This window comes from Stigmatopora argus, chromosome 18, assembly GCF_051989625.1.
Source record: "Stigmatopora argus isolate UIUO_Sarg chromosome 18, RoL_Sarg_1.0, whole genome shotgun sequence".
In the NCBI taxonomy this organism is placed as follows: domain Eukaryota; kingdom Metazoa; phylum Chordata; class Actinopteri; order Syngnathiformes; family Syngnathidae; genus Stigmatopora; species Stigmatopora argus.
Window position 1 is genome coordinate 10,057,931 of NC_135404.1, and position 15,062 is coordinate 10,072,992.

The 15,062-nt window shown below is 42.8% G+C and overlaps 3 protein-coding genes across 3 annotated transcripts; 2 read left to right on the top strand and 1 right to left on the bottom strand.

Annotated features, from left to right (window-relative positions):
* The first annotated feature begins 4,634 nt into the window (after positions 1-4,634).
* Positions 4,635-7,290, top strand: LOC144092958 (serine protease 33). The gene is made up of 6 exons (XM_077626143.1): positions 4,635-4,863; positions 5,199-5,311; positions 5,461-5,537; positions 6,119-6,390; positions 6,511-6,662; positions 6,754-7,290. Exons 1-6 carry the CDS (start codon positions 4,818-4,820, stop codon positions 6,997-6,999), a joined length of 906 nt encoding a protein of 301 aa, XP_077482269.1. The 5' UTR covers positions 4,635-4,817; the 3' UTR covers positions 7,000-7,290.
* A 7-nt stretch (positions 7,291-7,297) lies between these two features.
* mapk7 (mitogen-activated protein kinase 7) lies at positions 7,298-12,742 on the bottom strand. Its single transcript, XM_077626141.1, has 7 exons — positions 12,278-12,742; positions 11,453-11,727; positions 11,206-11,371; positions 9,680-11,085; positions 8,382-9,421; positions 7,742-7,872; positions 7,298-7,635 (listed from the first exon to the last, which is right to left on the bottom strand). The coding sequence occupies exons 2-7, from the start codon at positions 11,721-11,723 to the stop codon at positions 7,488-7,490; spliced, it is 3,162 nt and encodes a 1,053-aa protein (XP_077482267.1). The 5' UTR covers positions 11,724-11,727; positions 12,278-12,742; the 3' UTR covers positions 7,298-7,487.
* Positions 12,743-13,112: 370 nt separating this feature from the next.
* vkorc1 (vitamin K epoxide reductase complex, subunit 1) lies at positions 13,113-14,916 on the top strand. Its single transcript, XM_077626144.1, has 3 exons — positions 13,113-13,392; positions 14,064-14,173; positions 14,521-14,916. Exons 1-3 carry the CDS (start codon positions 13,211-13,213, stop codon positions 14,730-14,732), a joined length of 504 nt encoding a protein of 167 aa, XP_077482270.1. The 5' UTR covers positions 13,113-13,210; the 3' UTR covers positions 14,733-14,916.
* The last annotated feature ends 146 nt before the right edge of the window (positions 14,917-15,062 follow it).

Genomic DNA, 15,062 nt, shown 5'->3' on the forward strand with positions numbered 1-15,062 from the left:
TCACTCAAGCATAGGTGGCGGCATAGTGGGGTGAGCAAAAAGGCCTCAAAACAGGTTACAAAGCACCTTACCTGAAATTCATGCTAAAAACCTGTTTTGAGGACTGTTTCATAACAATAATAATAATAATAACACTGTGCATTTAAGGCCTCTTACTAAATGTATTTTTCAAAATGCATACACTTCCAGAAACAAAAAAGCCACATGAAGGCCTGCCATGAGGTGACGCAGGTATGACGGTATGTATGTGAGGCAGGAAGCGGCGTGGAAGCACGGTTTAAATATATCTCTTTGCTGGAAGATGGAGGCCAAGCCGGGAGATGGAGAGAGTGAAGAGGAAGTATGTGACTTTGGGGTGGGTGCAGGGGCTCGGGGATGGGGAGGGTGCCAGCTTGTTTTATTTCCGGTTGACAAGACTTTGCGCTCCCTTTCTCTCTGTCGCTCCCTCTCTCTTTCATACTCGCCTATTCTTTGCCCCCCTTCCACCCCTTGCGCCCCATCCCAACATCATTGCTCTATCTCTTTTCCTACTTAAATCACGAACAAATTGGAGTAAAATCTTCAAACAATTGACTTCTTTTAAATGTATTTAAATGCACTAATTGTGAGTAATGCCATTTTTGGGGGGTATGTATGCAGTTACTATGTGATTAGTAATAATAAATCGGTATGGATCGATTGATAAGGCAAGGGAAATCAATCGGAACTGTAATTTTTTTTAGATGGGTTATGTTAAAATGTTTTTCATTCAATGGTTTGAAATGGTTCGGCAAAAAAATTGGAAAATGTGAAAATTGTTCTAGATTTTATGGCTTTCAATGCAATGTGTTTGTGTTAAATTAATAGATCATATCTTATTAAATTGATCAAATGGCTTTGAATTAAAACAAAATGTGGCAGACTTCATAATATTTGGAAAATATTACATACTACAAAGTACAAATATGATATTGTCATGAAATAGATGGCTAATTTGATAGTACTGTATTTTTTTTAAATAAGCCCCAAACATCATTTAAAAAAAATATTATTTTATTGTTCTAGAGATTTCTTATATTTCTTCCTTGACTTTTTGTATTTATAGGAATGAATTATGCATTTTATGTAAGTATAGACTGGACAAAGGATGCCATCTTTGCATTAATTACTTTTTAGTATAGAATTTTCCTCTTAAAATATGAACTTGTTTAAATTACTTTTGATTATTTTAACATTGTACTGTCAGCTCTGTGTGAACAGCTGTTTTCCCGCGGACCCCTTGAGCCGATTTTAATGATTTAGGCCTAGAAATTTAACTTGACCTGGCTAGAGATTCTCAAACTTTTTCACCAGGTACACAAACTTCCCCAAAAAGTTCAGGTTCTCTTTTTTTTTAATCTTTATTCAATATTTCCAACTCTGGATCATCCACGTTTCTAACCATTATGTGCTCAGAGCACAAAATGACTTTCTTCAAAATACAGTCCATATTTGGTCATGTTTTCATTTCTCACCATTTTTCTTATTTAGCTATTATTTTGGCATGCGTCCCTCCCTAAAAAAATCCATATACATATGCATTCCTATAGAGATGTGTGCTGATCCAACTAAAAGTGTCAAAGTTTACCATACACGTAGAAGCAATGAATACATTGTTTAAAAGTAGTAAAGCAATGTGGGCTAGCCGAATCTTAGCTCGCACGCCCTTTATTCCAAACCGATTGCAGCATCCCATTGTCTTCTAGTTGTTGGAATGTGGCCTAACCTACGTGATCCCTATGTGCTGAGTGCAATAATGTGTGAGTCTGTGAGTGTGTGTGACGGCGCGTGCTTCGCTGCAAAGATTCATGTAGCTGCGGGACATGCTTTTTTTTTCCCAGTGCATCTTGTTAGTTCATTCCTGTCACCTCTCTCTCTCTCTCCCTCCCTCGCCATCCCTTGCTTTTTTCGTCGCTGGAGGGGGGATGCGGAAGAGGGGGTGGGCGAGAGGAGGGCAGGGCCATGTGTGCGTGCGGAGGCAGTCACCATGGTTACCATGCCAGCCCAAATATTCATCAAGACGTTAAAATAAAAACAAACGGGAGTGCATTATAATTGCTCTTACTGACTGGCTCCTGTAATGCATGCATATATAATACGCGAGGAGAGCAGGTAGGCGGGAGGACCTTACGTGCTTAAGCGCCAATAGTTAACCTGCGGCTACGTCACATACTAATTCCAACTTGTTGATGTTATTTACCTGTTTACGGAATTCCCCTATTTGGACTCTCTCCTCTGTTGGTCACCCCCCTCCACCCTCCTACATCCCACCCACCTCCATCTCTTGCTCTTCCACTACTGTTGTGTAGCCCCAGGCCACAGTGTGATGTGTCCTCCCTCTGTCCCTCCCTCCCTCACCCTCCCTCTCCCTCTCTCTCTGTCCCTGTCACCTTCAATTGCTCTCTGAAACTAGACACAGTGCCTAGGGGCACGAGAGAGCCAGCGAGCAAGGCAGGGGAGAGAAAGAGAAAGAGAGAGAGACAGACAGACCGCTTTAAAGACAGACAGGAGAAATAAGCATTCAATATAATGTGGAAAAAGGAAATGACCCACAGACTTACTTTGATCGTAAATATATGGGTCATTTTCACATAATTCAGCAAATAACGGTAAAGATATGGCCCTGGACTTTCCCTTTATGTGTTACAAAGTTATAAAAATTAATTACTACTGCTTTGTTTGCCACATATTATACTACATTTGGCACCAATTTTAAGAGAAATCTATTTGAGACACAAATACATTGAGAGCCAGTTTATGTTGAATTTGTCCACTCCGTTAGATGTCCAGAATCTAGTGTCACAGTTTATAGGAATGAAAAGTCGGGTTATGATTTATTTGTTTGTCTCTATTTAGAATGTGTTGTTTAGATTTGTTTCAATAGTATTTTCACTCAAGTTGTCTTTGAGAAAAATGCAAAAGAATTGCAACTGCAAACAGTTTTACTGATGTACCTTTCATATCAGTTAGTGTGTCTTTACCGTTATCACATGAGAAATACACCAAAAAATTCACAGTAAATACACCAGGTGGCTGGTGTGGGAGAAGTACCAGGATGTTGTCAGCCATATTGTCAACGCCAGCTAAGCAGAAGCCATGAGAATGAAACTAAAACCAAGGTAAGGACCATACCTGTGAAATGTCGTAACAATTCCATGTCTTTACCGATGTCCTAAAAACTTGGTGAACATAATTACTTTGCTTTTTAATGAACTGGGCATGGTGTATGCATGCAGAACACTATCATTTACTGAGTGCCAAGAAATACCATCTACCAATGTCAAAGGCTGAGGTGGAATGTTGTGTCTTTACCGTTAATAAATTTTGTCTTTACCGTTGTATGTTTAGAAACTGTGCTGTCTGCAAGAAATACATCAAAAAGATCTACAGGGATGGAACTGATGACATAAGGCAATCAAAGGAGCAAGTGTTATACCACGAATGGGAGAAGGGAGTAGAGACCAGAATGACAAATAATGGGCCAATTGATGTTGTTGTCATCCAGAAGAAAGAAAAATCTGTCACCATTGCGAAACTCTGTGATGACCTTGAGAAAGACCTTGTGGCTCTTATGGGGCACCAATATCGTATCATTCACCAGTACAAGGAGCTCAGACTAGTAAAATCCAGGTTAAATTTTAATTAATTATGTTTTCATTAAAGTTCCAGCTAAGATATTTCCAGGCAGTGCTAGTGTTGCTAATTAGAGATAATCAGAATGCTTGAATTGCATTTTGTAAATTATTCATTTTCTGAAAGTGTCTTTACCGTTATTTGCTGAATTATGTGAAAATGACCCATATGTTCTTTTAGTCCCAAACATCTACTTTTACCATTTGACCTGGATTGGAGTCCAGTACAAGTTTACCTTGTTAGAATCAATCCACAAAGGTTACAGTTTTTCCCCCGCCTACTCCCTATGGCTGGCTGGGATAGGCTCCAGCACCCTCGCCACCCTTGTGAGGATAAGTGATAACCCTAAACTAAAATATGTGAGGGCCAGTTTTTTACTAACATGTTGGTCACCCCAGCATTTTCACAACAAACACACGAAGGTTATCACGTGGTTAACCTTTAACAAGAGTCACGTGACTAATGTGACGTGGCAGTTTTTAAAAGTTATATTTTTACCCACACGATCTATATTGTGATTCCATACCTAGGAGCATTTTGACAAATAATACTTTACTAAACACAGGCAGATTCATCATGTCGCAAATATTTCTCAGTACTGATAAATGAGAAAAAAATGAGGCCATGTTTTAGCCATATACAGATAAATGGAGAAAAATATTCATTTCTGTTTACTCATTCTCACTCCAAACAATACACAATGAGCAAGGACATTTGTGGGTGCGGAGAGAAATATGTAATATAATTTATTTAAATTTTTGTGTTATCAATCATGTCCTTTCTATGACACTTTATTGTCATATTGTCTTGACCTCGAAACTGCACTGAACTGAATTTCGGGGGAGGGGCTTCCTGCTAAATTCTTAGAGTTCCATTGGCTCAGGTGTCCCCCGGAGGGCGTCTTTCATTGGTCAGAACGAACAGGTACAACCAACTGTGGCTTGAGAAGAAACCATTTACCGTGGAATGTGGTCGAAACCACTTCAGTCTGGACACAAACAAAACCGGTTTTCTTCCTTTATCCTTTTCCCTTCTTCTCTTTGCTCCCTTTTCTAGCGAAGAACGTCGTCGTGGACAAAGGGCATCTTTTTTTTTCTCTGCCAGAGTTTCGCTGATCTCTCAAAGTAACTGTGCGTTTTGTTTTTTACGGGACTAAAACGGAGAAAATGTCACTAAAGGCCCAGTTTATTGCTGCTTTGTTTGGCGTAACAGGTGAGTGCATCCGCCAGGATCTTCCCTGTGGTCGCCATGTCTGTTCCTTTGTTCCTTTCTAAATGTCCTCTACTTAGAAAAAAAAACATGCAACTTTGAATGGAATATGTTTCCAGTTGTAATATTACTATTCTTGCTTTAACACTAAATCCAATCACAGTATTGTGTCATAGATTTAGTGGATTTAGTCAGTCAGTCTCAAAACCAACCATGAAATCACCGGGTTGTCTTTTGATTTTATTGTCTGATCTGTCTACTCTAACATAATAATCAGATAATTCCTTCTCGTAGTTTTGCCGTTTCCATTCAAAAGTCATCTTGAAATTGGCATTTAGGTTTCTTGGCGTCGTACGCACAAGACTGCGGGAGACCGGTGGTCCAGACCAACAGAATTGTAGGAGGAATGGACGCTTCTGATGGGGCGTGGCCATGGCAGGTGTCTATTCAGGTGAGAGGGGGTCCCAATGGTGCCCTACTTTCGTGTATCCCCCTTGCTTTTTAGCAAGAAGGGTGAGGGGGTCCTGTACTCATCTACTTGTGTCGCATTCTGTGTGTATCTGTGGATTTTCTTCTTACAATGTACTCTTTGGCCTTCAGAAAGATGCTATCCATGTCTGTGGGGGGTCCATTATCACTGAGAACTGGATCCTTTCAGCAGCTCACTGTTTTCCCAAGTAAGGAGACGTGCAAACCAAACCCACGGATTTCAACACACTTGTTCAAGGTTTCTGTGGAACTGTGGGAAAATAGGCAATTATATTTTATATATGACCAGGTTTGGGAAAAATGCACTACTACACTATTCTAAGGGAAAATAGTTTTTTTTAACTAAAGTACTATTCTTTTGACCAAAGAATGTATACATAGAATGTTAACATTTTAAAGACGTAGGAGACCTGGTTCATCGCAAAGCGGCATTTAAAGCAATGTGTTGACGTCCCCTTTGGATATGAGGAAGATTAATTTCATCAAAGGCAGTATGTTTATTGATTTAGCTCTAAACAAGTTTACTTAACGGACACTGATGTCCGACAAATGACAATTTGAAGCATCCGTCAATACTATAACGCAATTGCTGCTAACAAAGTGCCAAATTGGTGAAACTCAGCCTGATGTTGTCTATTGATAGTGATATTAAAAATATGATTCCCACCAAACATTTTTTATGTAACATTTAAATCTTCCATGTGTTCTATCACATTTTGAGATTTGCACAATGTAACCTTCAAATGTACCTCTCTTTATACCCTTTCAGTCCATCTGATTTGAGTTCGTACACTATTTACGCCGGCTGGTACTACCTGAACAATTTCAACCCGCACCAATCGGCACACCGCATCAACAACGTAGTGATCCCGTCTGGGTACGTGGAGCCTCACAGCGGTAAGGATGTGGCCCTGGTGCGCCTTTCCACTCCCCTGACCTGGTCAGATTGGATCAGTCCCGTGTGCCTGCCTACCTCCGGCGCCCTATTTCCCGGTGGCATGCGCTGCCACGTCACTGGATGGGGGCACATCCGCAATAATGGTAAGGCTCACGTCACACTGTTATTTTTGAGTGGCACATCAGTAATTACAGAAAATAAAAGGGGAAATCAGCTAAGTGATTTTCAAAAAGTCATCATCTGGTTCCCTACCCTCTGCACAGTTCCACTATCAGGGGCGGGTCCTCTGCAGGAGGTCCAGGTGCCAATCATCTCTCAGGAGTCATGTCGTGAGATGTACCAGACAGAACAGGTGGACATCTTGTATGACATGATCTGTGCCGGCTACCAGGAGGGCGGCAAGGACTCCTGCCAGGTACTGTCGGGGTCAGCGCTTTGTGTCGCTGTTACCAAAAATAGCTCCATTTACACTATGCAGTAGTAGTAATCCCACCCTCTCCCAACAGGGTGATTCAGGAGGGCCCCTCGTGTGCCAGATGCTCAATGGGACATGGGTACAGGCAGGGGTGGTGAGTTTTGGGCTAGGATGCGCTGAGGAAAACCAGCCAGGGGTCTACGCTAGGCTCACCAGTTACACCAGTTTCATCAGAGACAATGTACCCGACGCCCCACTGTATGGCCGAGCGCATCTGCAACGCTCGGACGTGCTGCTCGCCTGCTTGTCGGTCATGCTGCTCCTGCGTTGGCTGTAAGTAAGCCTTGAGAAGGTTTTCAGGAAGGTTAAACCGGGCCAAATGAAGAAATTTCCGTTACTTGCTACTTGTTGGAAGACAAACTCTAATATAATTTTTAGCATTTGAGTGAATGAAGTGCAAATTAAAAGTTTTTTATATATATATCTTTGTCCTATAAATTGCAACTGTGACCTGTATTCGTTTTTTCATTTGTATAAATAAATGTCTACTTTTGAAAATTAGTGTCATGGCTTGTGGGCCATATATTGTCCTAAGGACAAATAAACCTTTATACAAAGTGCAAACTAATTGATAGTGTATGTGGTGGTTATTTTTTTATTTTTTAGAAAATTGAAATTTTATTCATTAACATTCTCAGTCTGACACAGTAGGTGTTTTTTGTTATGAAGTCTAGGAAACAAACGTAAAAATACAATTCACAAAAAATACATTTAAATTAATTCAGTCAATCATAAAATGACATTCAGTCGAGCACTGGCACTCAGTCAGGAATCAGGTGCGATGGAATCAGAGAGGATCATGGGAGAGCCCAATTGGAGCTCCTGTTGCAGCGATTCCAGGTCGGCCGGAGTCATCCGGTGAACTTCGCTCCAGTCAGATAAGAGCGAGGCCGAGAGAGGAGCCGAGTCATAACTGATGAGGGGGGGCAACAGGAAAAGTTTTTAGAGTGGAGCTCAACAGGTGAAAGTAAGTCCCTTATCTTGAACTTAAATTCAAAAAGTATTGTTTAAGATCCCACCTGTCTCGGTCACAGTGTTGCAGCTCCGTGAGTGACTGCGTGAGGAGATCGTCCAAGTCGAAGCCAACACCGTAACCTGCCCCGCTTCCTTTTGGGGTGACTGAAAATACTGGGGGCAACACGTCCTCAACCTGAGGTAGGAAAACACAGCCAATCAATCCAACGTCACCCATTTTATGATATTACTTATTCTTCAAAAATGTCATATGAATAGCTTGAATTCGATGCTCCTTCTTTAACAAAACAAATGGCTGTGTTAAGACCTACCGTATGCATGCATGTACATCTATGTGTATGTATGTATATATGTGCTTATATATGTATGTGTATGCACATGTACATGTATGTATGTGTATGTATGTATGTGTATGCACATGTACGTGTATATGCATATGTATGTATATGTATATATGTGTATATATATATATGTATATTTCAGCAACACGCTTATTTATTTATATATTTATTCATGTATTTATTAACTTACTTATTACCTATCTATTTATGTCTAAAATGCCTTTCCTATTTCTGCATCCTCACCCTCTTGCTACTGCGACAACGAAATTTCCCGAATACGGGATGAATAAAGTTATCCAATCCAATCCAATGATGAACTTCTTCAGTATACAAAAGAACCAACCTGAGACTTGGAGAGCTGTAGTGTTACTGTGTGGATGTCGGGGGTGACGGAGGGTCCTTGCTGTCCCGTGTCTTCATAGGCCAAACTGGGATGAGCCTGTGTGGGGACCGGCAAAACCCCGCAGAGGGGCCCCGACTTGTCCCCAACGGAGGAACACAGTTTCTCCACGGGAGGGCCGTTGGCGACCGAGGGCGCGACGTGACGGTTGAGGTGATCGCGACCCCCGACGTCCCCGTTAGCGTCGCTGGCGCCGAGTGCCGTCGGCCCTTTGGTCAAAAAAGTCTCCACTGGGAGCAGCTGCGTCTGAGACTCGGCTAAGGCTTGAAAGTTCTGTTGCGGTGGCGTCCTTTGACATTTTGCCTGTTGGGAGGGCCTGCTTTCTAATTGCTGTCCGCTCCAATTACCGAAGCAGTTGAAGCCGTCGCTCTCGTCGTGAGGTTTGAGCGTGTTGTTGTTCTTGACGAAACCGCTAGAACCGTCCATTATGTCCACGCACCCGCTTACAGCAAGAACGATATCGGCTGGTTTCTTCTGGCTCATTGAGAAAATTAATTGCTGGGTTTTGCCGGAAGGCTGCAGCAAACCCGATTGGCTGGCTCGGACTTGAGAGTTTAGCTGCTCGTGCGACGGAAACTTTGTTTCCTTTTCCAGTTGTTTGTTGGATGCTCCTTGAGTGTTCTCCCCAACAACAGCATTCACATTTAAGTCTCTATTCTTGGCGCCCTCACTGTTAGGTGTGTGAGATTTGTCGTTGCGACTGTCCATCATTTTGGTCCAGCGTTGCAAAAGACTCTTGTCGTTGTCGCTGAGCAAAACCCCGCCCAGCGAGTCCCCGCGCCTTCCCTCTCGCCTCTCCTTCTCCTTCAGTTTCTTTTCCCTCTCCCTGGCGCGTTCCTGCCGCTTCCTCCTTTTCTCCTCGCGCTCTCGCTGGCGCTCCTGAGCCGTGACTGGTCGCCGAGACTCGGGATTGGAAAGGGCTGCCAGTGTCCCTCCTCCAACTCCTGTTGACGGTTCCGTGCTCAGTGTGGACACACCGCCATCTACAATAAAAATGGAAAAAAGTCAAATTAACATTTAAAAATGATTTACTCCATTATCAGGTCTCAGAAATTCACAATTGGCATATTGAAATACTTTGTTTTATGTGAATGATAGTTGTCCAAAGTGTTCTCTTTTTCTTGTTAAATACAACTTTGAACAAAACAAGCTTAAAAAAATGTGATCCATTTTCTTTTTAATTTAGGACCTGCATTTCACACCAGGTAAAGCGAAAGATGAAAAGAAGAAAGCCTACGTACCACCCCTCGCTTTATTTCGGAATAAAGCTGCTTTGAGGGCAGCTTTGGTGTCTTCCGAGATGGCCCCTTCTTTCCTGGGCGCTTCTGAGGTAACTTGGGGGGGCCGCTGGTTTGTTGACAGTGACTGTGAGAGGCTTTGGGACAGAGACTGAGCTTGGGCGGCTGACAGCGATAGAGAAGGTACAGTGCTAGTTGAAGGTGTGGCAGAAGTAGGACGGTTCTGGTTCTCGCTGGGCTGGTTCCGCCTTTCGTTGTCCCTCATCGCTTCCATTTCCTGACTTGAGACTGGCGTCGTCAAGTCGATGGTCTCCGGCTGGCCGCTGTCCGAGTTGGCGCTGGGCATGTCCACATCGACCGGGCCGCTTTCATTTTTTGTGAGGCACGGTAAATTGAGGCCATCTTTGCCACACGTGTCCATTTGATTTGCAAACATCTGGTTGGCTCTGGACTCGGCATCTCCCGTTTGCGAGGCTCGCTGTTTGCCGAGATCGCCATTGAACTCGCTTAGGTCGCTCGAGGAAACCTGAGCGACACGTGGACCACTTTGCGTCGCGGTTCCTCCTCCTCCTCCTCCGCCGCCGTTTGCCCTCGCTAGCGGCCTGAACTGAAGCCTCTGACGGGTGCACTGCTTGTTCTTATGGAAGTCTTGGATCTCCATCAAAATTTCCTCTTTGATTTGCTCCTTGGTCATTGGAAGCTTGTCAAATTCAAAGTCGAACGCCGGCACGCAGATGGGCTCGTCGTCGGGGTCGTGGTACTTGGCCACGTACGGGTGTTCCAGCGCCTGAGTCACCCCGATTCGCTCGCGCGGGTCAAAGCGAAGCATAGAGGCGAGCAGGTCCAAAGCCCGCGGCTCCACTTGAGGGTACAGTTTGGCCAAGGGCACGGGAGATTGTGACGGAAGGCTCTGAACATACGAGCGCACCCTGTCGGCTCGAATAGCGCCAATTAAGCCCTTGGGCGGCGTTCCCAACACGGACAAGATCAGCTGGAGCTGGTGGACGTAGTGCTTGCCGGGAAAAAGTTGCTTTCGTCCCAACATTTCGGCAAAGATGCACCCCACCGACCACATGTCAATCGCCAAGGTGTAGTGATTGAGGGACAGGAGGAGCTCGGGAGCTCGATACCATCGGGTGGCCACGTATTCGGTCATAAAGGAGTGCGATTCCTCAGGGTGGGAGCTCAGACCCCTGGCCATGCCGAAGTCGCCGATTTTTAGCTCGCAGTTCTCGTTCACCAGCAAGTTGGAGGGTTTCAGATCTCGGTGGATGACGTTAGCGGAGTGCACGTACTTGAGGCCGCGGAGGAGCTGGTACAGGAAGTAGCGCGTGTGCTCAGGTGTGAGCGCTTGTGCAGAGTGGATGATTTGGTGCAAGTCACTCTCCATCAAATCCAGCACTACATACCTGCAGAATATCAGAAAAATAAATCTAGATGGTAAGTACTACTTGACCGTGTATTTAGTACTTTCAAATGTACAGTCGTGTGATATTTTATGCATGGACGTGCAGTTGAAAAATACTCACACGGACTTGAAGGCGGAGTGAGGAAGGTTAGGCTGCAAGATGTCTTTGATGGCTATGATGTTGTCATGTTTGAAATGTTTGAGAATTTTCAGCTCCCTCAAGGTGCGCTTGGCGTTGGTCACCACCTCAAAAGCGTTGGAGATCTTCTTTATCGCCACCTGTTGGCCTGAGGAACATCAAACATGCGAAAAACAGGAGGAATAACCATCAGCTAAATGAACAATCAACCCCTGTCAATCAGTTGTACCATTATCTCGTCTCCTCGCGGATGACACGACGCCGTAGGCGCCAGTGCCGATGGTTTCGATGACATCATACTCCTCGCCCACATCAAATTTCACATCCAGTGAGTGCTTTTTGAGCAAAGCCAAGTTTTTTGCAGTTGTGCTGGTATCTGTGGTGCTGCTTGTAATTTTGACTGCATGGCGGTCAACATCGGCTTTTTCAGTCGTCATTCTTTCGGGCGCCACGGCCAGAGGTTGATGGTTTTGACCTTCCCCATGCTCCTCAGATGACATAGCTCTAGAAATAAAAGGGATACAGTGTGATCAAAAGTGCACCTTACTGTATTTGTGTTATTGATCTATGACAGTGACAGGTACACTTAACAGAAAATAAACCTGTTGCCAAGCACAGATTAAGCTTTGATTGCATATTGCAGTAATTAGATGTGTGAGTAATTCCAGACATTATTTTGTGGGGGCAAAAATACCCTTCGGCATGACATAGTAAGACGTTTCAGTCAATTATAAGCAACTTTGCACCATTATTTGGCAAGCTTGTCAAACAATAAGAGAATCAGGTTACTCATTGACTACTGTGAAGCACGCACTTTCACAATCTAACTCTCTAGACGAAAAATCCCGTTCAAACTAATTATCAATGTGGTCTTCTTAAGCCTGACAGTGCCCCACAAACTGCATGGAGTACAACAATATCTGACCATCTCTCAAGACAGGGGCGTAGCCTTGCTACCATCAAATAATCAAAGTCAGTAGAATTATCGACTAGATGTGACCGATCATGCAGATGTGTTTACTGTCGCGAAACAGTGGTTCTCCTCGAGACTCACCAAAGCATCAATCAATTTAAAATCGTTTAATCCTTTAGTTGCATATTTGGATCTTGTTGTTATTTCTCGTTTCCTTGTCTTTGTCTTCTTCCTCTGTATCGTTTCACGGCGGAGGCCAGCCACCGAGTGGCACGTTCGCCATCTGGCGGACAAAATGTACACTCATGAGCTAAAAAAAAAAGGTTTTAGCTGCTCGCCCTGTCTATCAATGCGGCTTTTCCGAAAGTCAGACTATACAATTCGAGCCCGATTTATAATCGTCTTGATTCTGCTGCAACAAATTAAAATCCAAATCCATGAAGTAAATGATTCTTTGAACGAACTGCATCACCACAAAGCCAAAACTTTATGCGCGTATGGAAAACCGCTCGAGGGAAATACCTCGCATCGCTTTTTGATTGGCCTGTGAATAGCCAATCAATGTTAAATGACGTCACACCACAAGAAAACAACAGTTCTTTTTACACAAAAGTATAAAACGCAACAATAGTACAATAATAAGAAAATATTTGATATTTCAGTTACGTATTTTATAAATGACCAGAAATCTCGTGCTATTAAAAAATATCCAGGTTAATTGTCTAAGAATGTAAATACTTTCCATTTTCCATTGCCCTCATTGAACCATGACAAAATTTCTGGCTGCTACAAGTTGCAGTTATTGCAGTCCATCTACTGAAAAAGAGGCGTATTTACACTAAGTGGACAAACTCTAAAAACAAACACCGTTACGCCACTGCCTACTGGCCACTAATATTACCAATGAAAAGGCCGGACTATCCCCGAGCCAATCAACGAACTAGGAGGACAGGGATTGAACTTTCAGAGCCAATCAACAGGCTATGTTTTTGAATAGACTTCCCCTAGCCCACGAACGCAACGTTTTCTCCTCATTTTGTAAAGTAGAAGGCGTCGTTTTTGTCTGATTTAAACATGGCAGTAGTAGCAGTTATGCCCAAGTGGGAGAGAACAGTACGCGTGTTTTTATGCGTCTTTGGCTTGATTTTGTCCGTTTACGCGCTTCACGTGGAATTGTCCCGAGAGCACGACCCGGCTTACAGAGCGATGTGCGATCTGGGAGATTCTGTCAGCTGCTCCAAAGTTTTCACATCCAGGTCTGGTTTGTTGTTTCTATTTTACTTTAGGTTTTGCTAAAATGAGGGATGCCAGGTTTTTCACAATGGCTTCTTGATGACTGACTGGGGTCCGCCCCTTTCAAGTGCCACGTTTTGCAACCCCCACTATCATGGGGGGCTTCTCACCTAAATGCAAATCATCACAAAACCCATCTAGCGGGATGAGCATCATTAATATTTTTTTGTGTGCAGTCGATTCTTATTCAGTGTTTGGGTAGGTTAGGTTTCCAAAGTTAAAATGAAATACACCCTTGGAGTCCATTGACCCCGAATTGTGGAATGCACCTCTCTTGTAAATAGTTTGGTATTATACTATTGTTGTTGTTATTGATGTTTTTTTTACAATGAAAGCTAAGTCTGAATTTCACTTAATTTTTATTTTTGAAAAGTACAATATATCAAATGTACATCATTGATTTTCTAAGTATATTTAAGTGCCAGCATTCGACCTAAAATTCCATCAATACCACTTTAACAATGTGAAATGTTTACCTGGGAAATGTGTAAAAATGGCAATCCATTACCAAAGTTGTAAACATAACTGATTCACATCTTTTCATTGGAGCAGGCACCATATGCATACAGTACAGTAGTTTGTAAACCCTTCCCTTTTTCAAAAAAATGTGTTTGTTTGTTTCTACATTTTTCAGATGGGGACGTGGTTTTGGCTTGGTCCAGTTCTTTGTTGCTCAAGATAGTCCTCTCAACCAACCAAACAGTATTCTTGGAATTATATTTTACACTCTACAACTTGGCCTGGGTATGTTTGCGTTCTTCAAATGACAGACTGCAGATGAGGGTGGTTGTAAAAAACACCAAAATGGTCAAACCAGAATGTTGGTCTGCAATGTAGCTACATTTAATGTAGACTGCTTTTTTTAAGGAATTGAAAGTTATTCAAGACTTTGTTGTTTGTCTCTTGCAATTTTCTAAAGCGAAATTTAATTTAATTTTGTCTACTATAGGTTGAGCAAGTAAACTGATGGGTAGAAATGCCCGTGTAATCAGATGAGTTTCTAATAGCATTAAGACACCACAAGAGGGCAGCAAAGTTTAACTATATTTTCGAAATGGTCTGACTTGATCATGTTTTTGTTTTCATCCAAGGTCTTTCCCTGTCCAAAAAGGCTGCTCTTTTATTGGTGTTCTCTTCATGGGTGTCAGTGGCTGGCTCCCTCTACCTCGCCTCTATTCTGGCTTTTGTCCTGGGTGATTTCTGCATGGTATGCGTGTCAACGTACCTAGTCAACTTTGCGTTGCTGTACACCAACCTCAAGCGACGGAACGCCATTGAAGGGAAGAAAGTGAAGGCAGGATAATTATCGTTCACACCCACAGAACAAAATACGACATCTGCAATGATTCATTTGACTGATTTCTTGATGCCATTTCAAGACTTTCCACCCCAGAACACAGATTCATCTCATTTGAAAATATATATGTTGTCAGTCCTCATCACTTGGATTTTAGAGTGTTGAATAATAAAGTTGAATGATTCTTTTATTGTGTTTTGTGGTATCTGAACTATCTAAACCACATCAACTGAAATAATTGCTGTATGGAGTGAAAACTGATTATTTTAGTTGTTTTTTTTCCCTTCAAAGGACTGAACCGTAATTGCCGAAAACCCATTATTGTTTATTTGGTGC

Excerpts from the sequence above, each read along its gene's own strand:
- LOC144092958 (XM_077626143.1), top strand. The coding sequence starts at position 4,818 with ATGTCACTAAAGGCCCAGTTTATTGCTGCTTTGTTTGGCGTAACAG. Across the intron at positions 4,864-5,198 it reads TGCTTTGTTTGGCGTAACAG|GTTTCTTGGCGTCGTACGCA; the intron begins GTGAGTGCATCC and ends ATTGGCATTTAG. Across the intron at positions 6,663-6,753 it reads GCGGCAAGGACTCCTGCCAG|GGTGATTCAGGAGGGCCCCT; the intron begins GTACTGTCGGGG and ends CTCTCCCAACAG.
- mapk7 (XM_077626141.1), bottom strand. The coding sequence starts at position 11,723 with ATGTCATCTGAGGAGCATGGGGAAGGTCAAAACCATCAACCTCTGGCC. Across the intron at positions 11,372-11,452 it reads CGCGAGGAGACGAGATAATG|GCCAACAGGTGGCGATAAAG; the intron begins GTACAACTGATT and ends GATGTTCCTCAG. Across the intron at positions 7,636-7,741 it reads CAACACTGTGACCGAGACAG|TTATGACTCGGCTCCTCTCT; the intron begins GTGGGATCTTAA and ends CCCCCTCATCAG.
- vkorc1 (XM_077626144.1), top strand. The coding sequence starts at position 13,211 with ATGGCAGTAGTAGCAGTTATGCCCAAGTGGGAGAGAACAGTACGCGTG. Across the intron at positions 13,393-14,063 it reads TCCAAAGTTTTCACATCCAG|ATGGGGACGTGGTTTTGGCT; the intron begins GTCTGGTTTGTT and ends TACATTTTTCAG. Across the intron at positions 14,174-14,520 it reads CACTCTACAACTTGGCCTGG|GTCTTTCCCTGTCCAAAAAG; the intron begins GTATGTTTGCGT and ends TTTTCATCCAAG.